This window comes from Perna viridis, chromosome 3 (genome assembly GCF_037379345.1).
Source record: "Perna viridis isolate PV_CMFRI_1.1 ecotype Kerala chromosome 3, ASM3737934v1, whole genome shotgun sequence".
Lineage (NCBI taxonomy): Eukaryota > Metazoa > Mollusca > Bivalvia > Mytilida > Mytilidae > Perna > Perna viridis.
In genome coordinates this window covers 23,291,670-23,316,617 of record NC_142447.1, presented here as the reverse complement: position 1 = coordinate 23,316,617, position 24,948 = coordinate 23,291,670, and the positions used below count along the sequence as shown (strand labels likewise).

The following is a 24,948-nucleotide window of genomic DNA, read 5'->3' as shown; positions in this document are numbered from 1 at the left end:
CAACTGGTTCCTTCCATGAAGAAAAATTTATTTGGTAACAGGTCAGGTGAAAAAAAAAAAAGAAATGGTAAAGGTTCACGAGATTTCAGCTGTCCAGCAATACAAAAGCCTCATTGAAAGTGCCGAAAGGTATGGAATGTGAGGTTATGATGTTATTTTAGCGAAGTTTTTTTTTTTTAGATTTCATTTGAATGATTTCACATGGAGTGTACACATGATCTGATGAAGTCCCCAGGTTTTGTAAGCTTTGGAAGTGAATCAAATCAAAATCATTTACTGCCCTCTCAAAAATCTGCATCAGTGACTGATTTAAAGGTTCATCATTATCTTTCGACAAATATGGCTGACTTTTCAGGCATTCAATGATTGATATTTTTGTATCATATTACGTCACTTTCATAAACATTTGGACACCCTGTTTTGATAGTCCCTTTTGGGATTCAGTGTCTAGAGCTATTTTCTGATTTGGTCAGGATTACATGTTTTGACCATCCCTAACTTGGAAAAGCCATGATTTGATTTGTATTTATTCATTGAAACTAACAAATGTTTTTTCTGAGACTGGTGTGGTTCACTATTGCATTTAAATAATAAAAAATGTAGTTTTTAAGCTCTTGAATGAAGGTGCCAACTCTTTCTGACCATACATGTAAGTATACTGGACCCAGTTGATAATACAAACTCATGAGCATATTAATTTCTATATTAGAAGATCTATGTACATGTATTTATATGTGTACAATTGAAAAAATACAGATTTTCCATCTGGGCAGATCTTTGGATTTGGTGGTTCAGATTGACTTATGGTCAATTTAAATTAAAGAAAAACAATTGAATTAAAGTGTGACTTTACTCTGAAAATGAGAATGCACTGGTCATGGGAAAACCAAACCCCAAGACAGCTCCACTTTCATAGTATTAATCTTTCTCCATTACCCTGGAGGACACCAATGAGTTTGTTAGTGAATACTAATGCAGTCTTTCCAAATGTTCATTTTTTTTTCAGGACATTCGGACTTCAGGTCTGGCATTCCCTTTTTTTTTTACTGGTCCTGTCACATTTTTACCGACAATATCCGATTGTCTGGTTAACCTTCGGAAAGACTGCTAATGAACATGAGGATCAAGCAAAAACTCTGTTCAAGTACATGTACATGTAAAATTGATGGAGAAAGGATAAAAAAATTGCTTACTATTTTCACTTTTAATCTTCTAAATTTGACATTATCATGTACCCTTTGCTTGTGTCTGTAATTCTTAAACAGCTAAAACAATCAGTTTACCAAAAAATTGCAGAAGTAAATTCTACATATTTAATGTACACATACAAATGTACTTGTTCAATTGCCTAGCACATAGTGAAAATATAAAGTTACAAAATGTACATGTACACTACACTCAGCGACTTTTGTTTCTCTAACACTCAAGTCAGAGTTTTAAATCTGTGATAGTTGTTGAAACATTATGTCAGATTTTTTCATGGTGAAATGTGAGTAATACACCCATCTATCTGGGACATCTTATATATTCCAGTTTGTTTATTGTGGAGAAGTACTGACCTGGGTTTGAAATTCATCCAGCACAATGAAGTTTATTTCACTGATCTCTGCTGACAATTTGGGTGGGAGTACCCAAGCTCCCAGGTCACTGACCTCCAAATTTCATTGGAGACCCCTGAAAATTACAACAAGAGTCTAGGGGACTTGGGAAATTTCTTAATCCAGTCGCCGAAATCTATATTAGTAACACCAATGAATAGTTTATTTGTCCAGCTTAAAACCAAGTCGTTTGCATAATAAAACAGCGGTTGAGTTGCATGTGGTATTAACGATTGACAAATATAATATGAAAATTGATACATGTACATACTTCATAACTGTCCCGTATTGAGTTATAATTAATTTTGTCAATTTAATGACCAGACACACATCGGAGACATTGTAAACAATGTGATCATTTAAATTCTTAAAATAGACTACTATATATGTTCAAGGTTTGTTAAGGGATTATTTTTATACATGAGTAAACATTGGTTGGCATCAATGAAAGTTCAAAACCGTTTAACAAAACTTATCATTAAAATAAAGATATATGTAGGTTGTATTTGAAATGTACTTTAAATAAGAAATGTTTCACAGTTAACTTGAAGCATTTTTAGTGGTTGAAAACATCTTATCCTCGTTTTGCAATGTCCTCGTTTGGACAAGGTATTGCAACTTTCACTGTATAATTATTACTGACAATTTTTGCAGTCCTGATTAAGGGCTTCTACTTCTTATGTACACCTTAAATGTATATAATGTCTTGGGACCTGTAATTAGTGTCTTTTATTTCTTGAAAAGCCATTCAATTATCAAAACTATCAGAGACTAAAAGCGTCACCAGACTGGTTTTACAAGAACGTCACACGAATCGAATTTCAACAATCAATACTTTCAAAGTGTTTTATTAGCTTGTGAGCTATTGCCATCACTTGGCATCCGTTGCCTGTCGTCGACTCGTCGTTGTCATTAACAATTTTTCAAAACTCTTCTCCTCTGACAATACTTTATCAATTGCAACCAATCTTGGTATGAATGTTCCTTGAGGTATCCTGCATAGAACTGATGTGGGGATTTACTAAAAATATAGCATACATGTACATGTACATGTACATGTAGGGATCAGACAGTAATTTTTTCGCTTATACATGTCTCCAAAAAAAAAAAATCAGGTTTAGCCAAATTTTGACATGCAGTTAAAAGTGTTCAGCATAATGAGATCTATCTGTGATCAAATTTTAGTTTTAATCTGTTTAGCCATGTTGGTGTTACAATGTATTGACATTTTTTGCTATTTCCAATCTAATTTCTTTCAGAAATCTTCTCCTCTGACACTACTTGAGCAATTGGAATCTCAGTTTATATGAATGTTCCTTCGGGTATCCTGCATAGAACTGATGTGGAGATTTTTAATCTGTGAAAAACATGGCCCCCATTACTAAAAATAGAACGTAGGGGTCAGACAGTAGTTTTTCGCATATATCTCAAAACTGTTAGGTTTAGCCAAACTCTTTCAATTGCTGAAATGGTCCTCATTATAAGGCCTAGAAAAGTCTTCAGTGATCAAAACTTAAGTTGTCAGACGACGCCTTGTAAGAGTTGTTGCCCTTGATAGGTTAAAAAGATTTTTTTTTCAGTTTTCAGGCAATATCGTGAAAACTATAATAGAAACTTTCAATTCTGCTGAAATGATCATTTTGATAAGTACTGCCAAAGTCTTCCTGAGTCAAAATTGTTGGACAAATCCTTGTTTAAGTTATTGCCCTTGAAAGGCAAAATTTATTACCCAGGTTAGTGATTCAGGCTTCTAGGAGCCGCTTGTTTATAATTATCAATTGTAATTATCAATTTAAAGGTGCAAAATTAAAATATCAAAAGATTGCATTATTACTTGATAAAAATATGAAGCAGTATTTCTACATGGTATCTCCCACTCATTGTACATACATGTAGCTGTAAATAAAAAACAAGACATTGGCAAATGATAAACATGTACAAAATAAAAAAAAAAATTAGATGATCCCTAATTTTTAATGAGATGACTAATTTTTTTTCTTAAGTGGAGTGCTCTGAATTACCTCAGAAACAGAAACAGAATATACATGTACATTGTATCTTACAATGAATTCCCTGTTATGCCTCATTGAATTTTACAACTATTACAATATACAAATGGTGAGTGTTGGCTAGGTGGAATCTGAGTGTTAAACACGCAATATGTCAGTGTAACACAGAGTTTCACTGAGGTTGGACTTGAGTATTAGAGAACCATTCCACTCTGAGTGTAGTGTACACGTTTGACTAATATACATGTAACAATGATAAAAAATCTTGATATAAAATTTTATTCCCATAGCAATCAAATGATTGTTGAATTATTCTATTACCTTAGGCCAAAAAAGTAATATGTCTGTTTCCTGCTACCCTACATGTACATATACAAAAGTACCTACATGTACCTTGAACCTGTTATGGCCATTTTGGTTCAAACACTGGTGAATCCTTTTATTGTACATATGTAGATTGTTTACCCATTAACTCAATGTAAACTGTTTTGAAAATAATATAATTTCCTTACCTACATGTACCTATCCAATTTTTTTTTGCTGGTAGCAGGAAACAAGATTTATTTTTTTGGCATAACTGTTGAACTTACAAGTAGTGAACAAAACATGTACAAGTACAAAACCATTTAAAATGCATGTAGACTTTACTGGGTATATTTTTTTTTTTACTTTCAGTCAATTGGTTGTTGTCCATTTCTCAGCATTATGGGCTCCACAGTGTAAACAGATGAATGATGTTTTGGAAGAGTTGTCGAAAGAAGGAGAATTTGGCAATGTCGTATTTGTTAAGGCAGAGTATCCTTTATTTTCATTCAATCAAATATTAAAATAGGGTTGTGTGGTTGCTTAACACATTTTCAAATTATGTAAGAGTTGTCTAGAAGGTTAAGGATCATATTCAAAATGAAGGCAGTGCAGGTTATCATTGTTATTTGTTAAGACAGTTTTGAAGTTAACTTAGGCAACCTTTAATACAGTCATAATTTGTTGTCTGTCCATTGAGTCCTCAAGTACCTATCTATGTGTGTGCTTAAGGCTTTTCCATTTCTCAGATTTTCATAGGACAATAAAAAAAAATGTGGTCTTATTACATTATGATGTTGTTGTCTTTGTCTGCCTTTCTGTTATTTTTTTTTTTAGGTTTCTGTGTACTGTCATGCTTTTTGTACTGAAAAATCTTAGCATGTACACTGTATCTACCTTTTATAAATGTACCTCTAGTCACTACTGTACAAAAAAACGACTGTCTGTACCATAGTCAGTCATATTTTCACTGATTCAGTCCATATATAACTGATAATGACCGTCATAAGGACTTAGACTAATAAAATTGGTACAGTCTTTTGTAGTAACTGTTGTACTTGAAATTTTACTGAGTAAGTCACTGTTCAACTGTCTAAACTTATTTTTTGTTTATTCAGACACATCTTGACTGATTAAACGTATTTTGCGTTTAATCAGACCTTTTTTGGACTTAATAAACCTGATTTGCGTTTAATCAGACATTGTTGGACTGGCTAAACTCATTTTGCATTTAATCAGACATTTTTGGACTGATCAAACGTGTTTTGCGTTTAATCAGACAATTTTGGACTGACTAAACCCAATTTGCGTTTAATCAGAAATTTAAGGCTTATTCGCATATAAATGAATAAATTCATATTGCGTTCATTTTATACTGGTTTATTTCCTGTTCTATGTTTTGTTGCTTACTTAACAATACATCTTGTATTTTCTTTCTCAATTAAGATTTTCGTTAATGTCATTACAATTAATCGTTCAACTGTCCCTTAAACCCTCTTTCGATATCATAATATAACCTTATTTTAGAACAATGTAAAACTGTATCCACGCCGGTGTGGCATATCGCCTTAAGGCGGTACAGTATAGCTAAATAGTAAACTTCCGGGAACCTCTCGCAAAATACGTGCACATGCATGTAGACCATAGATTCATGTGCAGGAAGTCCGTCAAATCCCATCCTAGAAAATATTGAAATCCTCTTTAAATCCCTGACCGCTCCCCTCCACCCCCCGTATTTTAGATCCACCATTGTACACACGTTAAAGGTAAACTTTGTTATAGTAGCATTAATTTAATATTGCCTTATTATACCAATGATCCCCGTGGGATGACACTTATATTTAATACAACAGACTGTATACCTATATGTTGGCAGTAAGGACCTCAAAAGTACCGTAATTCGAATATCTTTTAAAAATGGCAATATATGTATATTTAGAAAAATACAACCCAACCAAAACCATTGTCAGTTTACATTGTACACCTCTGATCGATAACCAGTTTAAATGAAGTACTGGCGTTAGATTTTCTGGTTTCTACAGTTTCAAATCAAACTCCGTGCAAGCTAAGTCAAATAATGAACCAGATAATATAACTTAAGATATGTACAATCTTTGATCTACATATACCTCTCAACAAATCACATCTATTTCTTAGAAGTACACATATAGCTTCAATGTTACGTATTGTCTCGTACACAATGAATCCTGTAAAACACAGGTCTATCATCACAAGTATTATTTTAAATGCATGTATATGTTTTGCTCGTTTATTTGTTTTGTTTGTTTGCTTGCTTGTTTTGTTTTTTGTTTTTTTCGTTTAGGGAGAAAACCTTTTCGCGCTACGAATAACAGTCTTACTCTACATTCACGTCAGTGTGATACGAAGAAATGTTCCATTTTCATAAATTCCGCTGTTCAGAAATGCACGTAAAGATAGCGGATACCAAAGGGCAGTTTCTGTTGGAAAAAAACTTTGATATATTAGAAAAATTAGAGCAGAATTAAGTAACAATAGTCTGAATCCCCCCTTTTTTATTCAAAAGCTTTTGATTGGAACCACTCATTTTCACATAAATATAGTTTGGTATCTGCCCTATACATAAAATATCGAATCAAAACTAGAAATATTCATAATGTTTTGTATCATTAATCTGTTTTATATGGTACGATTTCTTTATTTTCTGCCTTATTAAACACGCCGACATGTGGAAATATAATACATGTAGATGTATATCAAAGTTAATGCCCATATATTTGTATAATACCACAGTGATGGATCCAGACCTTGGTCAGCTAGAGGAGCTTACCAAATGTCAGACTTTTTTTAGGAACTTATTTATATTTACAAGAAAAACAAGGGTGTGAATAATGCAGGTTAGTTGGCCTTATTTGGGGCGTGGGGGTAAATTTGTTGATGAAGAGCTGCGCTTTAAGCGCATGATACGCCCGTTGCCCTTTTAACTTGTCCTTATGCTTTTAATGAATTTATATGATCAACTATAAAAACTGAGCCCTGTCAAATACCCCCCCCCCCCAAAAAAAAAAAAAAAAAAAAAAAAGGAAATAAAAATTGCTAAAAAAAATTGGCACTATCTAGACTACTTCTAGTTTAAGTTTTGCTGTCTTGATTTTCACCCATAAATTTCTATCTTGTCTATTAGTCGATCATCATAACAAATGGTCCGTTTTCATTGATTTTTCAAGGAATATATTTCCTTGGCCATTTCTGCGTTTTTTTTTTAAGTACAAGAAATCTTTACATGGAAACGAAAAATCAGAGATTTATAAAAATCGACAGGGAGCTAACGTCAATAGATATGAATAATTCACCAAAGTTTCATAAAAGTGCCTGTCGTCGACCTTTTTTAAAAACTCAAAATGTCAAGTAGAACCACAACTCTTGGGTCTCGCAAGGCAAAACTTCAACAAATTAATGAAATCAAAATGCTTTATTTTCCAACTTACATAATATTCTAGGCAATTGTCATGTTCTTATACATTGTATCATTGAAGATAATGTTATATTACTTATGAATAGCATTGTAATTCAGTTAATTTGCAGAAATTTATTCACCTACACTTGTATTAATAATCTTTTACCTGAAAATTGGACATTTATCTGTTGATAAGATACATGTACTCGTATCGGAAAACGTTCTGCAGTAGTCGTAAACATTTTACTAACTAAGGGGGGTTTTAACGTCCTTGACTACCCTGTCGGGTCTCGCACGGCCGGCCCAATTTGTTGGCCTTTAAATAATTTAACTATTTATTTAAATTGTATTTTATCAAAAAAAAGGGAAAAGGGTATTATACTAGTAAATTATGAATAGCTGAAATTTAGAAATTAAATAGTAAATAGTAAAAATGAAACTTGAAAATGAACCATTTAAAGGAGGAAAATGCCATGTTTGATGGAAAAGAATCAAGGACAACTAGTCGGACCCAGAAGGCGGAAGACCTGTATGATTTAGCTTGCCAAATGGTGTATGCCTTTTATAGTCAAATGGGTGTGGTTTGGTGAATATCCAAAGGTGAAGTGCAAATTTGATAATTGATAATGTTAGAGTTTTGGTTACCAAAGGTGTATGCTTTTTTTTGGATGCCAAAAAGTTTATGCCGAGCCAAAAGGTGTATGTAAATTTAGACTGCCTTGTCTAGCGTAGTTCCCGGATTTTACCGTGCTAGCACACGACGTTAGTACGCAGTTTTATTAACGCCACACGAGACCGTTCCAGCTCATGCTTCTGGTGAATGGGCTGACCTTTTTTTTTAAATAAGTTTGGAAACTGGATTGTTTATCATTGGTTAGATTGGTCAACTTTTAGAATTTAAGAAGTGTAAATGTAACTCCAATATTTACACGTGGACTTAAGAACAGCCAAAAGTTTAGCCAAAGATACAAATAAAAAATGTATTTATAAGCCAAAGTAGTAAGATAAAAGATAGTAAAATACGGAAAATAATTTTTTTTAATTGGGAGTTTAGCTTTATGACTATGTATGAACCGGAGTTTTTTAAAGAACACACGCTACATTATACTACACACGGCTGGAGCTATCGGCGTGGTAGTTATGTTTCATAAGCATATGTGTACATGATTAATAAAAGTAAAAAAAATAAATAATAATAAATGATAATAGTAAAAAATAAATAAATTAAATATATTGCATTGTGGAACCCCATATCAGGTGATTAATTTTATTTTAATTCAATTATATATTATTTTGTTTTTTATTGAAAAATGAAAGATGATATTATTTAAGATTAATGGTACTGTATGAATATGTTGGTTATGGTTTTATTACCTTAGATATTGACCCTACATATTTATAAATGTGTCGCACGACCACCTGAAACTGCTCGGCTGAAATCAGTGCAACTACACTTGATATATAGAGTGTGGATTATCAAATTTGAAATAAAAAGAAAAAAATATATTACTTATTCATATATACCTCATTGGCAAAATAATCTGTAACAATTGGAACTCGGAATCACCTTGTCGGTTGATCCATCTGTCTGTGTGAATTTCATCACATACATTTAACCCTCCACTGGACAGATTAATTTATAGTTTTGTATGCAGCAATATATACATAGGGCATACGTTAAAAGCGATTTTAGTTAGCGCCAGTTTTAACATCCGGCTTAATTGGACTCCCATTTTAACTTACGGAATGATACAGACTTTTTTGTCACCAGAACCTCAGGTCCCACTTGATTGGTTAATTTAAAATCATAATATGCTGTATAATATTCGTGGGGCACATGTTGTTAGCAATTTTCGCTATTGTGCGACTGAAAGTAGTTTCTCATAGCACGACAACGTGTGTAACTTTAAATAGTGTATCTAGTCTCTTGAAAGAGAAATCGAAGATGTAAACAAATATCTACTCAATAGATTATACCGCCATTAAACCTACTGGACAGAAAAAAGATTGTTATCAGTGTTGTATATGCGTACTAGTAATACTCGGGTATACGTTATAAAAATAACCATCTTCGATGTTGCGTAAGCGTAGTCCTGAAAACCCGGGAATCATATAAGAGCCACAATTTTTCTTATACGGTAGCGTCCGTATGTATAGATGAAACGACAAAAAATTAAATTAAAAAGTCATGATTGTAATGAGTTATTCATTCAATACACTGCAGGGTATCATATTGAACGAACGGCCAGTTTTTCTACCTGTAGGTCGTGCAGGTAATAAATCAAGGTAACCTCCTCAGGTGTCAAGATTACGTAATCGGGTACTCCTTTGATCTTTATCTGTGCACCCGGACTAAAAACACTATGGATGCGACCGACCGTAGACTGTCCGGGCCTTAAATTGCAAATCTGAAACACGGATAAATCGAAAATGAAATAAAAATACTAACGCCAAGGTTAGATGAAAAACATTCACCTATAATGCGAATCTGTTATTTCATTCTGTCATTTAAAATTTGTGACTAATAAGTTTTTTTTTGTAAATTACTGCTTGATTTAGTCTTCCAATGTTCGTTCTACGTGTATTACATTGAGGAGGTTTGATTTCAGTATTTTTAGCGGAATATGTTCTGCAATTCAATCTATGCCGAGATTCGACATTATTTGCACCACTTTTTAATTTATCATCGGCCAAACGTGATTACATTGTATTTGTTAGGCAGTACAAATATTATAGTACGAGCGCTTACATAACTACGAGTTTGCAATCATTTTTACATATAAATTAAATCACATAGAGCAAAAAACAGAGAATATTAAGATTGAACATATTACAGTTCAGTAAGTTGAAGACTGTATTTCCCCCATTTATAAAAATGTCTAATAGTCGTGGAAATAATGTATACTTTATAGGGAAGACATTTCATCTTACGCTTTTAAAAGAGATACATGTATCGTGGAACCGTACATAAAAGACTAAAAATTAGTATAGAGTATAAGTCTTATATTATAATCTTATAAATTGTAAATACTGCATGCATTCACAGACTCTCACTCCGGCGTCCCGTTCATTAACGGAGCAAAAAATAATGAGCTACCAGTTACTTAATAATTAAGTGCGGCCTGTAATCATGTAATATGAAATAATGCTATTTAAAAGAGTAATCAAGGGAACCAAGGTTATAGCGGTAATCAAAAGAATGTAATCCAGGGACAAAGACCAGACATGGAAAACAGATATACACAACAAAGAACATAGAGTAACTAAAATCATACATACAAAGTAACAAATGCAAATGAGCAACTCGGACTCCACTAAAACTGGGAGCATGGACCAGGTACACCGGTAGGGTAAGCGTCCTCTGCTTTTCTAGAAACACCCCTGCTCATGAAAAGTTTTTCCGGGGTAGACGAAAGAGGAAAGGAAAACTATGACACGTTGAACAAACCAGTTTTCATGGAGCAGATGGATACACCGTAACGATCCACATGTTCATGATGACGGCTTTAAAACTTTTGTAGTGATGACATTACATACCCCCGTTTTCGAAAAGTAAAGTTAGAATTCTGTGCTAACTAAAACAAGCAAAATTATACCATTTGACCACACTGGTATTCAAAACTTGTCGAACCCAGGCAAGTTAGTTATTAAAAGTGGCACTATTGGTAAAGAAATCTGATTTTAATGATGTTGAATAACAGAATTACAGGACCAATCATTAATATTTTATTGTGCAACTATCTTCTTTTTATATTCTCGAGTTTATTATTTTTTTTTAAATCTAGAACCGATTTTTCAAATTTATTTATTTGTTCTTCGTAATAACAGCTGGTCGTTGAAGTATGGTAGTTTACCGGGCTATCGCCACGGATGGCAGTCCAAGCCGAGCAAGCGACAGAACCGGGAAACTTCCCCGAGCCTTGCAAAGCTACAACTGCGCAGATGGAGCGACTTATGTTGGAGCTAGTAAAAAAAATCCCACTTTTTTGCTTGAGAAATTCGAGGGGATTTTTGGATATCCATATAAATTAAAAAGAAATAACAATTTTCTGCTACAATTTTAAAGATACCTAACACATGTTTGAAATATTTATTTCTAATTTAATATAATTATGCTTAAATATAATTCCAAAGTTGCTTATATTCACGATATTGGTAACATATTATTATAAATCACGTTTTGGTTTAGTAGTAGTGGCACTGTTCTCTCTGTACACCAGACGTCTGGGAGAGCGCATTCATGCACAGGTGTGTGTTACGGTTGATACATGTATATGCTGTTATTATTCTAACCAAAAAATCAAACTCATCAAGAATAAAGTCTTCCCATTGCGATTCAAGAGCAGATTGAGAGGGTTGGGGTTTGTTTCAGAAATTTTATCGGCTATCATTGCTCATTTCTGACAATTTTTGAAGAAAATAAAACAGGGAACTGAGCAAAACATAAAGTCTGATCAATGTCCCTAAAATAAACAAAAATAATAATAAGATTAATAAGATCATTTTGCCTCTGATTTTACACACAAAAAAAAATTGTCCAACAGAGGAAGGAGGCCCCCTTCTCTTTAAAAGAAGCTAACACAAAAAACCGGTCGAAAAGGTAAAACCACTTAGATTAGACAAAAACAACATTTGAATAAAACAGAATATAAGATTAAACGCAAAATTAGTTGTGACGATCCAAACATGTCTGATTAAATGCGGAATAAGTTTAGTCAGCCCAAAAATGTCAGAATAAACGCAAAAGGAGCTTGCTCAGTCCAAAAACGTCTGAATAAACGCAAATTGAGTTTAGTCAGTCAAAAAACGTTTGATTAAACCCAAAATACGTTTAATCAGTCCAGATATGTCTGAATAAGCCCAAAATACGTTTAATCTGTCCAAGTGTGTCTGATTCAACATAAAATAAGTTTAGGTAGTCAAAAAGTGACTTACTCTGTCAAATTTAGACAGTTGATACAAAAGAATGTACCAACTTTATCAGTCAACATCAGTCCTTTTGTCAGTCATTATCAGTCATATATAGACTTTATCAGTTAAAATATGACTGACTATGGTACAGGCAGTCGTTTTTTTTTGTACAGTAGTGAGTGTGGAGTAAAACATTAAAAGCTTGAGTTATGGAACTGTACTTTTAGAAAAAAGGTGGAATTATCCTATTTTTTTCACATTTATTTAATCCTAAATATATTACCAGCCATTTTCAGGAAATTTTGTTGAATTTTTTTTCTATAGATGTAAACTTTTGTTGTTTTTTGTTTTTTAATTAGTTACCCATTTTTTCATTAAGTTTTTAAGTTTTTAGTTTTTAATCATGCAAATATGGGTCAATTTCCAATTCTCTGGCTATTACCAACTATAATCAAAACTTTCACCAATTTTCATGAACATTAGAGGAGTGTTTAATCTTTTTATTTCTATTGATAAAAGTATCCTTCCAAATTTTACGAAGTTCAAATGTTTTATTTAGTCATGGGACTTTATTCGTTAAATATTTGGTGATACATGCTGAGGTAGAAAGAGTAGCCTGCCTGCCAGCTTGAGACAGGCTATTTTTTTGGCAGGCTGCCTAATTTTAGCAAAAATCTATATAGCCATATAGTAAATATATTGAAAAATTGTATTCAGGACTGGCTAGAATTTGAGTGAGTTTCCTACTCTGATACATGTACATAATGTATCATGTCAGATCTATACCTCACATGTATGATGTACATGCACATGTATCATGTGTTTGGTTCAGTGCATATTGTAGGGTCATATATTTTAGGGGGAACAATTCAAATAAGTAGACAAATTAGTGTTCTCAGTCAATATGAACCTTCACTTACATATGCTTCATAAATATTTTTAGTACATGTGTATAAAGGATGGGTAATGATGTGCTAATTATGCAGCCTTTTGTTAACTACATGTATAACATGTTACACTTTTAATCAATCACTGACGTTACATTTTCAATCAATCTCTGATGTCACATTTTCAATCAACCTCTGATGTTCCACTTTTAACCAATCACTAATGTTACATTTTCAACTTCTGATGTCACATTTTTTTTTATCAATCTCTGATTTGACACTCTCAAAAAGCCTCTGATGTCACATTTTCAACAAAAAAAGAACATTCATAACCATACCAAAAACACAAACAAAACTTAAGTATTTTAGTTATCAGGATCCCATGAAAACTCAAGGCATAGCCTAAGTGCAACAGTAGTGTTACTGAAGTATCCATGACTTTTCTGAACACTGCTAATACTTTGTTGTTTTTTTTTTATGTTCGTAGGTACATATTCATGTGTTCTTTTCCATTGTAGCTAGAAGCAGAGGATCTCCCGGAGCTGTCAGAACAATACCAGATAGCTGCTGTTCCCACATTTATATTTATAAAGGTACGCACCTATTGTAATAAAGACGTTTTTTACATGATTGTAAGTATAAAAAATAGCTTATCTTAAATTACACTGTTCAATGTATATGAAACATATAAAATGTAATTTGTGTATAAATTTTAGTAATTTCAAGGTATTGTCAAATAAGGGTAACAACAAAGTTACAAAACACTAATCCAATCCATAATCAAGCCAAGTCCAAAATAAATCTGCCAAATAGGTATTACACCACTGAAGCAGCTGTTACCACAATGGTCCTGACTTGGTACTGGCATTTCAAATGGTGGGTAAAATCTAGGTTTTACAGTGCGCTAAACCTCACTCTTCCATTGCGGCATGAATATACCAGTGGTGATTAAATAGCATTTGCATGCTATTGTGTCTTACTCAGTACATCAAGAGTCACATCAGCAAAGAACAATTAAAAAAAAACCAATTATTTCTCACTATTTTAGAAGAAACTGAGTATTTTTCAACCAAGGACTGATATCTAAAAAGGATTTGGTAAGAGACCTGTTCAGACACATTTCCTCATACCCCTGATTCAAGTGTCTGTTTCACAGATATTTATGGTGTTCAAGGAAATCAGAGTAGTTAGTACTTGCTCAAGCATAGTAAATCAATTGTGAAATATAAACACCATATGCAGTTGATGAAGGTATATTGCTGCAGAGGTAAGGAAGATTTATGATAAATAAAATCAGTTTAACTTTTTATTTGACATTAGAAGAAGCAGGTGATAGACAGGATAGATGGTGCTAATGCAGCAGAACTTACCAAGAAAGTCAAGTTGTTAACTTCTCCAACAGCTGGAGTTGTTACACAGCAAGAACAGCAACCCAAACAGGTAGGTTCTTGTAGAATCACATGGCAGTAAATATGTTTAAAAAAATAAAATGATTTTGATGAATATTATTTTTGTAGCATGGTAGAAGTGTTCTATTTCGTGAACAATAGGAGCTTTGATTTGAGGGTTTCTTTAAATACCCTGAGAGTGGGACGAAATTGTCTGTCTTATTTTTTGTAGAGTAGAGATCAAAGTGCACACATTTTTTTTATAACATAGATAATGAAATATGACTTTTATTATTTCAGGTAAATTTGAGTATAAATCTTTATTTAAAATTTCTGGTTGTTTAGCTGGTGGCTGTGGCCATTTAAAATTGCTATTTACATTTTAAATCCTTGGAGGGGGTATATGTATCTCTTCTTTGTTATTTGTACACTGAAGATTTTGATAAACTCTAAGAAATTATGTAAAAATAATTTGCTTGATCAATCGGTGGCCTATTTAAGCAAATGATTTTCTGTTTTTAGTTCAACAATATATTGTAAAATTATATAAAATTTTGTGTTTGACAGCACTGAATCAAAACATTTTTTAAATAGATTTTGTAGTAGAAAAAAATCTGTTATTAATTTGGTAATAAATGACAGGTGGACAATTGATTTTCATCTTTTTTGCTGATGTGAGACAGGTTTAACCTCTAAGAGGACAAAGTATAGGCTAGAGATGGCCTATCAATATATTTGTCACTTTTTTCATACACATGTAAGTTTATCATCATCATCTCTAACTTTTTCCAAATTTTTTAAATCAAATTCAAAAAACCTTTTAGAAAAAACATTGATTTTGGCTTAGCTGTCATGTTATTGGGTATAATGTACAAACCTTCAAACTGGAAATTACTTGTAGTGATGAAAAATATGTAAATATGTTATGGGAAAAACTTGGTACAGGCATGGATTATTTAATTTAGACCATACCTCCATGTGGAACTGTTTGGCCAGTTTGACAACATTAGTACAGGAGTCCTGAAGAGTTGCAGGCAATAACTTGACTATAAGTGAATGAATCTCACCAGGTGCCATGTCACCAATGGAAGATTTGGCTTGATTTTGTGGATTTAGAACCTTTTAGGATTTAGGGCCAAAAAGGGGCCAGAACATTTTCCTTATTTTGGAACAAAAATTAATAAAAGTGAATGGATCTCATTATGAATTTTACTACAAGGTGCCATACCACTGAAGGAAAGACTTGAATTGACTGGAGCCAACCTAAGAATGAGGGGCCATAAAGGGCTCAGATAAAGAATTTGTTTTCTTATATCTGGATGATAACTTGAATAAGAAGGAATGATTCACTTTGAAATTATATACCACAAGGTGCCATACCCAGTAAAGGAACTTATAATGGCGATTTTTACTGGAACAATTTTGGTGTAGGGTGCCATATCCAGTGATTTTTCTAGTGCTCGTGATTTTCGCCAATGACGAAGGACTTTTCAGAATAACGAAAATAATCCAGTCTCATTTGGTAACCTGAAATCTTTGAAAGTACAAAAACATTAAGAGCTGTAAACCCAACATTGATTCAAGTGGCGTAAGTGACAATTTAATAACCCCAACCTAATTACAACTCTCAACAGGTGTCAAAATTTTGTGTAAACAATCTCACCAATTACACTAATCAGGCACCGCACGTGGAGTAAATGTCGATCTCAGACCACTCAAGTGTGAAAGTTCAAATGCCGGTAACAATTGCTGCTTTGAAAATTCTTTTACTTCTCAATAACTTTGTCTCTTAATGACATAAAAAGTAATTTATCATTTATTTTTGTGCATCAAACTTGAGTGCAATCCAAATGTGGGTAATTTTGTCACTACCCTGGTGTCACTACATTTTGTATTTGCATGTCAGCAATATGTATGATCTTGAAGATATCATTTATGCTATCAATTAATTCCTCAAGGACCAATATTAAATATAACTAAAATATAATGACATAAATTTGTCATTAACTCGGTCTGGTTCCCAAAGGCACAGTTGAAAATTGTGCTAAAAATAGAATCTCATGAGGCAGCAATAGGGAAATACCTATTTTAAAATATTTATATCTGTCCAATGTAGCACTGGTGCATGTTAAGGCATTTCTATATCTTAACTGTGTTAGATGTGTTTTTGTGTTTCTACAAAGGATGGTAATGCAGAAAATGGCATTTTTTATATGAAATACATGTACATTTAAAACTATGCCAGGAATGTACACTTGTATGTCCCTGATTAATGTATAAGAGTGTAAAGGGATTTCTATTTTTGATGATTCTTAATAGCTAGGGAGTTTCTTTTTTAATTAAATCTCAGGCATGCTATTTGGATTCTCTGGAAACATGCTTGCATGACAATGGAAAAAAAATTATGTGCTTTATTCATATGCAATGTACATGTACATCTAAATTTTATTTAATATCTTTACAAAGTGCTGTAAATAACAGATGATTCTGAAATATCTTATGTCAGTTGCAAATACTACCGTACTTTTAAAAAAAACATACCATTGAAATGGTTCTCATTTTCTCACGCGAAAGTGACTAAAGCTTTTAAAATCCTGGAAAAAAACCCTGCTTATCAAATGTGTAAGCATAATTTAAAATCAAAGCTGTATCAAATTTGAATTGTGTATCCATACATGCTTCAAATGTTCAGGGTTGGACCTCTGCAGTTGTATCAAGCTGCATAATGTGAAGCATTTTATTTTTCAGTTATGGACCATTTCAAAGCAAAAAAATATGACTTTGCTGATTATCTGTTTAATAACTTCAAAAGAACTTAATGGAAACATGCATGAAATTCTGGTGTACTATAGCTTTGACAGCCTCTTGTATTATTATTATTGATTTATCATAGCATTTTTTATCTGAAAACAGATAATATTTGAACAATTATATTTGTTGTATATTTTTTTGCATTTTTTCCACTTTTTAATATTAGTTTTCCTATGGCTCTTATATTTTCAGGATCTGAACACAAGATTACAGAATTTGATCAACTCTGCACCAGTGATATTATTCATGAAAGGTTCCCCAGAGGAACCCAGGTGTGGTAAGTTATCTGCACCAGTGATATTATTCATGAAAGGTTCCCCAGAGGAACCCAGGTGTGGTAAAGGTTCCCCATAGGAACCCAGGTGTGGTAAGTTATTTATGAAGAGCAACAAATATTACATTGACAGATTCTAATAGGTGCTCTGTGTACTGAACCTTTTATTGCATATTTTGAGGAATTTAATTTGGGGTTATTAGATAGACTGCTATTATACTCCAAAATTGGCACCCTAGGAATATTACATGCTTTACGGTACTTCATAGATACATGTATTTGAATCTATGTTTGATAAAAGTTTTATTCTCTTTCTCCATTGTCTATTTCACTGCATAGTTGTCTTATTATAATAATTCCCTGACTGTTTCAGGGTTCAGCAGAACAATAACACAACTATTATCAGAAAGAGGTATAAAATACAGTACATTTGATATACTTCAAGATGAAGAGGTGCGGCAGGGTATGTATACAAGTATTTATGCTCTACATCCTACAGTCATGGGTAATATTAGTAATTATTATAGTTTTAATTTTACTATTTATTTAATAAAAAAAAAACAAAAAAAAACAAGGGGTAGTATGACACTTGTATAGGTAACAATTTTTGTACTATACCACACGAAGCAGTGATGTATTATGTGATAGACTACAAAAAGTTGCATGTCCATCCAATCTTCCATCCGTCTGTCCATCCAATCCTCCATCCGTCTGTCCATTGCCTGACTGTTTCCAGATGATAATTTTAGAATATTGAAGGATCTTTTTCAAACTTTGTAATGTTATTGATTATCATAAAATATGAATCAAGTTTGAATTTCAAGTTTGAATTTCAGTTTGAACAGAATATTTACACCAAAGTTAAGTAGGTAGACCTAAATTTTTGGAACATTTGCATTTTACATCAGTGTCATGTAAGCATCACAGTAACTTGGATTGATTTCACTCTTTGTCAAATGAAAGCTTGATAGGCTTCGGTGAAATTGAATGTGATACAAACATATCACTGATTTCAAGAGTTATGTCCCTTACCTTAGGTCTACCTCCTAAAGTCTATTAAACATCAGTTGGTTTTACCTCCCAAAAAATTTTTTCAACATAAGGTTGTTTCAATTTATTCCCAATTAGATGCCCTATTTTTTAAAATTTTATTTTGAGGTGACTATTTCTCAAGAAAGTGAAAATAACTTTCTTATACAAAATTTACTCCTTACTGTTCTGTGCCATTCATTAATAAAGACATAGAAGTATTATATTATGAGTATAGATTTTCCTTCAAAAACTTTTTTTCCTAACTTTAATTTAACTTTACTTTTCTGGTGGTATTACATGTATGCACATTGTATTTTTTTGTGTTATTGACTTGCTGAAACTAAATAATGTATGCACATTGTATTTTTTTTGTGTTATTGACTTGCTGAAACTGAATATAATACGTAAATTAAAACCTATATAAAATTCCACATTTTGACTATTTGTTTCAGCAAGAATTGACTTGGCTTTATTGAATAAATTGAACTGGTAAGGTCCACAATGTTCAAAGTTTTTAATTCAACTATTAGTTGCATTTGCACCAGTAAACCCCCCTTTTTTCAGTCAGTACCGAGGATAATCAACATACAGCTGAGAATATAACATTTGCTAAAACATTTTCCAATTGTTTTAGGTCTAAAGAAATACTCCAACTGGCCAACATATCCACAATTATATGGGAATGGAGAGTTAATAGGAGGACTGGATATTGTTAAGGAATTGATAGAGTCTGGAGATTTAGAGTCACAACTCCCTCAACAAGAAAAGTTAGAAGATAGGTAAAGTACTAATTTAAATTGGGGATGATTTGGTCAGGAGGAGTACAATGTTTACAAAATTAAAATGATAGAATTTATGCAATGATGATATGCTTATGTTGAATCATTTAATCATAAGGGGAAGTATCAAAGCATTGTCAAATATTTTTCAGGAAAGTGTGTCCATACAATGTTCTGTTACAAGCAGTTGTTCTCTTGAGGAAGAAATAAACATATTGTATTAAATATCTTTATAGGTTTTGAGGCACATTTTTTGTTTTTTAAAATAAACACTATTTCATGCATATTTGATGTTTCTTTGTAGCCCCTATTTCCTTCTAATGAAAGCTCTTTACAAAGATTCTTTGTAACAAATTACTTTAATGATATTAATTTTTTAATCCTTGACACTTAATGCAAAATTAATTCCTTTTGTAATGAAATCATTGTCACTCCATACTTATGCCAGTCCACCCGTCCTTTAATCTATCTACCCTCCACAACAAACAACAACTCAATAGCACTAAGGGATTGTAATAATAGGTTTTTGCCATGTTTATCTTCATTAAATGTATCTCGCTTTTGTTCACCCGTTTTGATGTTGTGGGAAATGGACATTGAAGTACCAGTCCACATACAATTCAGACACTGCCAATGATAAAGTGATTCATAGAAAAACCCACCTGGCAAACAAGGCTTTTTCAGTCTATATATGCTATACTTTTACATAAGGATAATTATTTCTGTATTCAGATCTGCATTTTTTAGAAAGGAATACATTCATCTCCCACTAAAATCAACCAAATGAAACCAAATCAAGAATGATAACTCTTGTAAAGTGCCTGTACAATCTACATAATTTTTATCTCAATAACGCAACCAACCAAATGAAAAACTAGGACTTGTTATGTGATCAGAAACTGTTTCTGAACAAAAAATAAGCTAAATTCGATGGATTTTTGACATGCATGAATCACCTTCCGTCTGATATTTAGGAAGACTGCTACTTAAAAACTCAAAGACAATTTTTCTTGAACAATTTGTTTTTGTCGCCAAATCTATATGACTAATTGATGTATTATTTTGTATAAAGTTGTGTGCATTGTCCCATGTTTTCATTTCTGTCACCCCTTCTGTAGGCTACTTAATATTTGGCTAAACAGAGACAGAAGTTATTTGCATGCTGTTTTTTTTTTATTCTTTATTTAAAATAATTTTTCTTGCTGCAATTTTTATAACCTCCCTTTATGCGATAGTTTTCAAATCTAGGATATCATATATATTGTATGTCTTTTTGTTATGAAATGGACATCTTTGGACACAATTCTCAAGATATTATTCATTTCATTTTTCTTTCAGGTTAAAGAAATTAATAAATAAATCTTCTGTTATGCTGTTTATGAAGGGGAATCCTGACCAGCCAAGGTGTGGATTTAGTAAACAAACTACTGCCATATTAGCAGAAACTGGGTAAGACCATTAAAAGGCTTTCCATAGTATTTAAGTATATATATGTACATATGAAGGACAATTTTGATTGGGGGACAGAAAATGTCAATCAAAACACGTCAAGCCAAAAGGGCAAGAACTAGCACAAGACTTATTTTTGTCAAGACATTCAAAAATTTCATTATTAACCAACTAATTTGTAAATGTCATCACAGTTCAGTGCTATTTTGTCACTTCTAAGTGTCTTTTTTTAGTAGCACAGCAGTAGCATAAGACATAACATATCAATTAGTTAGAACAATGGGAAAATTGCCAATAACTAATAAAGTTATAACTTGAGTAGATTTTTTTGGTTTTTGATCTTTTAGGATCAAATTACGTTATGTAACCATTTATGCCTATAACTTCCCTACTATTTCTGAACTCTACACAAATGTATAGTCCAAACGTAATTCATTTTATTATCATTCAATATCTTCTTTAAAACCAGTAGACATGCTTCTGGCAATTGTTTAGCTCAATAATAACTTCCCTACTATTTCTGAACTCTACACAAATGTATAGTCCAAATGTAATTCATTTTATTATCATTCAATATCTTCTTTAAAACCAGTAGACATGCTTCTGGTAATTGTTTAGCTCAATAATATTCTATTATTTCTGCAAAATAAAATTAAGATCTAGTCTTCAAATCAATTGAAGATTTGGGAACTCCTTTTTGGTCTTGAAAGATGTTGAGTGGTAAAATGTATAGTATTTAGGGAAGTTAGTTCCTGCAGTGATGTGTCAAGAAACATTAGATATATGATTAATGTTCCATTAAAAAGGCTTATCAGTTAAAATCTTCATCCAATCATTAATATTTTATGATGAATAAACCAGAAGTGAAGAGGAGTTATTTTCACAAAGTAAAATTGGCGGGAAAATTTAAATTGATAAAAAGTGACTAGTTTTGCAATATCTTACATTCGTAAGCTGAAATTGATTTTAAATAGGTTTTGAAGATTAGTGTAAATTAACTTTTGGACACCTTTAAAACATTTTGGAAAAAGGTGAAATGGAACAAAATTTGTAAATTTAAAACCTGGTAATTCATATTTAAACCAATCTTTAAAAGGTTACATCTGCTTTTATGTGAGAGTGTCGATAGAATAGGCGAACATTAGACCAAAATATGAGATATTTGTATGTGTTCATATGTAGTATGCCATGATTGCAATAGAATAGAGGTGTTTCTTAAGTATTATTGACTTTGTTGCTTTTATAATTAGTAAACGATTACAATCAATGAATACAATGAATAATTACTCGTTCATTACAATGATTACACAAATGCTAGCAGTTTTGTATACTTTTTAGAGACCACTTTTGTTTTCAAAGTAAATGTGTCACACTGTTAGAAAAGAAATTATGATTAAAATAATAAACAATGATTTTGATATAAGTTAGTAGCAGAGGACGCTTACCCTACCGGTGCATCTGGTCCATGCTCCAAAGATTTTATCTTCACCTTGCTGGAGCATGTCAATAAATCTTGATACCACATTAAGTGTATAATATCAAGGTGCTGCTTAAGTCAAAATCTAGGACATTACTTGCCTGTATGTTTTATAAGTACGTGTTTTGATTAGTTATTGTATATAATCCTCTTGATATAATAAACAAAGACCCGATTAGGTACATAATATCTTCTCTATGTAGAAAATAAGTAATTCTAAGTAAAGGTTTGTAAAATATGGACTTGTCATCTCGTGATTGTTATTTTTGTCTTTATTACCAGTGTGCAATATGACACATTTGACATTTTAACCGATGAAGATGTTAGGCAAGGTCTAAAGAAGTATTCTAATTGGCCAACATACCCGCAGTTGTATGTAAAAGGGGAGCTCATTGGTGGACTGGACATTATTAAGGTACTTTATATAGACTTGTATTGGAAAATATCAAAACAGTCTGTGGGAGACTTGTACACACCTGACAATGCTGAACTTGAAAGGGAAGTCAAGGATTAAAAAAAAATCCACAATCACTCATAAGCATTATCGAAAGCTATCTTACTCACCCATATTTCAATGATTTACTGAACCCAATATTGCTGATAGTGTGGTCCGTTTGTCTGTGTATTTAGTTGTGGAGATATCTGATACTGTTTGATTATTAAGTGATTTAAAATGCAAACTAACTGTTCAGTTTTGATGTAAGGCTTTTAATTTTAATTGAAGCTGACTATTTGAAGATTTTGAATGTGCTGTTTAGAGTTCTTGTTATTTGTACAACTGCAAAAGTATATCATACTATTAATTGTTTCCTATTTTGGAGAGAATGTGCCTGCTCCCTTGTTAAAACTGCATAAGTTAGATAAAGGTGCATTTTCTATTGAAGGAAAAGAGTCAGTCTCTGAAAACTATTTAGTACTATTTGGAGATGTGCATAATAAATTTTAGTCAAAATGGTTTGCACAAATATTTCTTTTTTCAATGAAAATTTCATATTTGCAAAAAAAATAACATATTGTTGAACTGTAATTTTGAACATACATGTATATTGTTATTTGAAAATGAACATATATATTTTTGGTCGAAATTTGGTGGACATTTATGTAAAACTGTATTTTTAATACAAAATTACAGATTTTTAGAAACAGATTTTATGAACATAAAATCTTAAAAATTAGAAGTCAAGTAAAGTTACAGCAACATGTACATTTTTAACTTTTGTCAAATATTTGTTAGCTCTTCATTTTTTTTTAACCTAAGTACAGTCGAACCTTGTTAAGTAGAAGTCAAAGGGACCAGGCAAAAATGTTCGAGTTATCCGAGGTTCGAGTCATCTGAGGTTGAGTATAACCCGGAAATAGTTTGGTCGAAGATTGATTCTGCATTTACATCCTTTATTTTGTTTGTACATGTTTGTGTTCTTAACTTTACAGGGTTCTTTGCGATGACTTGCGTTTCATATCGGAAGATATTTTTGTGTGTTGTTTTTCATGTTTTAAATACTGAACGGCATCACATGCTGAAGGGAAATTTCCTTTTTATTTTTATATGTCGAAAACGTCATAAGTCCATAATAACATGCTGCTTTGCATGTCTCACAATCAGGAAATTGATCAAACTATGTGCTCTACATTACTACGATAAAATTTCAGATTCACTAGTGAAACAAATGTAGTTGTTACTTTTATTCCATTTTTCAGAAGCAGCTACTGATCACATAAGCAGTTATAGTTTTTCATTTGGAGGTTGCACTTTTGAGATAAAAATTATGTAGATGGTACATGAAATTGGCATTTTACTAGAGTTATCATTCTTGATTTTGTTTGATTTGGTTCATTTTAGTGGAAGATAAATGTAAGATTTTCTCAAAAGTGCAGATCTGAATACAGAAATAAATATTGTTATGTAAATACATAGCATATGTAGATTAAAAAGGCATCATTTGTTTGATGGGTTTTTCTACACCATGAATCACTTTACTATTGGCAGTATCTGAATTTTATGTGGACTGGTACTTAAATGCTCTTTGTATATTTTGTAGGAACTGAAGGAATCAGGAGAGCTAGAATCCACACTTAAAGGACAATAGCTGGTCATTAAAGGAATTGAAACACTTAATACTTACTTCTTTTTCTTAGAAAGAGAGTTTCTAATTGCAACCAGGACTTTAAATGCTATTAAGAAAGCTGTTTTTGATTAGTGTGATATTTCGTTAAATATTGAGATGCATGAATCATAATTATAAGCTATTTTGACTGCTCGGAAATTTTGTAGTAAGCAGTATGTATTTTTTTGAAAACCTTAATCATTCTTGTAAATATATACATGTACTTTGAAAAAAATATCAAATAACCATTCATTTTTTTCAACGAAGCTAAAGTAATAGCATATCTCACTTGGTAGAGATTCCTCATACTTTGTAAGAAATAATTCGAAATCATCTTCCAAATATACAGAGGAAGATGTTTACAAAATGCTGGAATTTTTAATCGACAACATATTTGTCCAGTGTGGTTGACGTGTTTTTCAACAAACGGTCAGCATTCCAATGGGAACAAATTGTACTCCTTTACTTGCTGACCTATTCCTTCACTCT

At 32.2% G+C, this 24,948-nt stretch overlaps 1 protein-coding gene across 1 annotated transcript; it reads left to right on the top strand.

Annotated features, from left to right (window-relative positions):
- On the top strand, positions 1 to 24,470 carry LOC148621500 (glutaredoxin 3-like). The gene is made up of 10 exons (XM_088575960.1): positions 1 to 129; positions 4,283 to 4,397; positions 13,663 to 13,737; positions 14,465 to 14,584; positions 17,536 to 17,620; positions 17,991 to 18,080; positions 19,284 to 19,428; positions 20,767 to 20,877; positions 22,637 to 22,769; positions 24,394 to 24,470. The coding sequence occupies exons 1-10, from the start codon at positions 65 to 67 to the stop codon at positions 24,439 to 24,441; spliced, it is 987 nt and encodes a 328-aa protein (XP_088432086.1). The 5' UTR covers positions 1 to 64; the 3' UTR covers positions 24,442 to 24,470.
- The last annotated feature ends 478 nt before the right edge of the window (positions 24,471 to 24,948 follow it).

Bases quoted from the DNA above. Each gene is read 5' to 3' on its own strand.
- LOC148621500 (XM_088575960.1), top strand. From the start codon at position 65: ATGGTAAAGGTTCACGAGATTTCAGCTGTCCAGCAATACAAAAGCCTC. The intron at 13,738-14,464 runs GTACGCACCTAT...ATTTGACATTAG, and splicing joins CCACATTTATATTTATAAAG to AAGAAGCAGGTGATAGACAG. The intron at 14,585-17,535 runs GTAGGTTCTTGT...TTATATTTTCAG, and splicing joins AAGAACAGCAACCCAAACAG to GATCTGAACACAAGATTACA.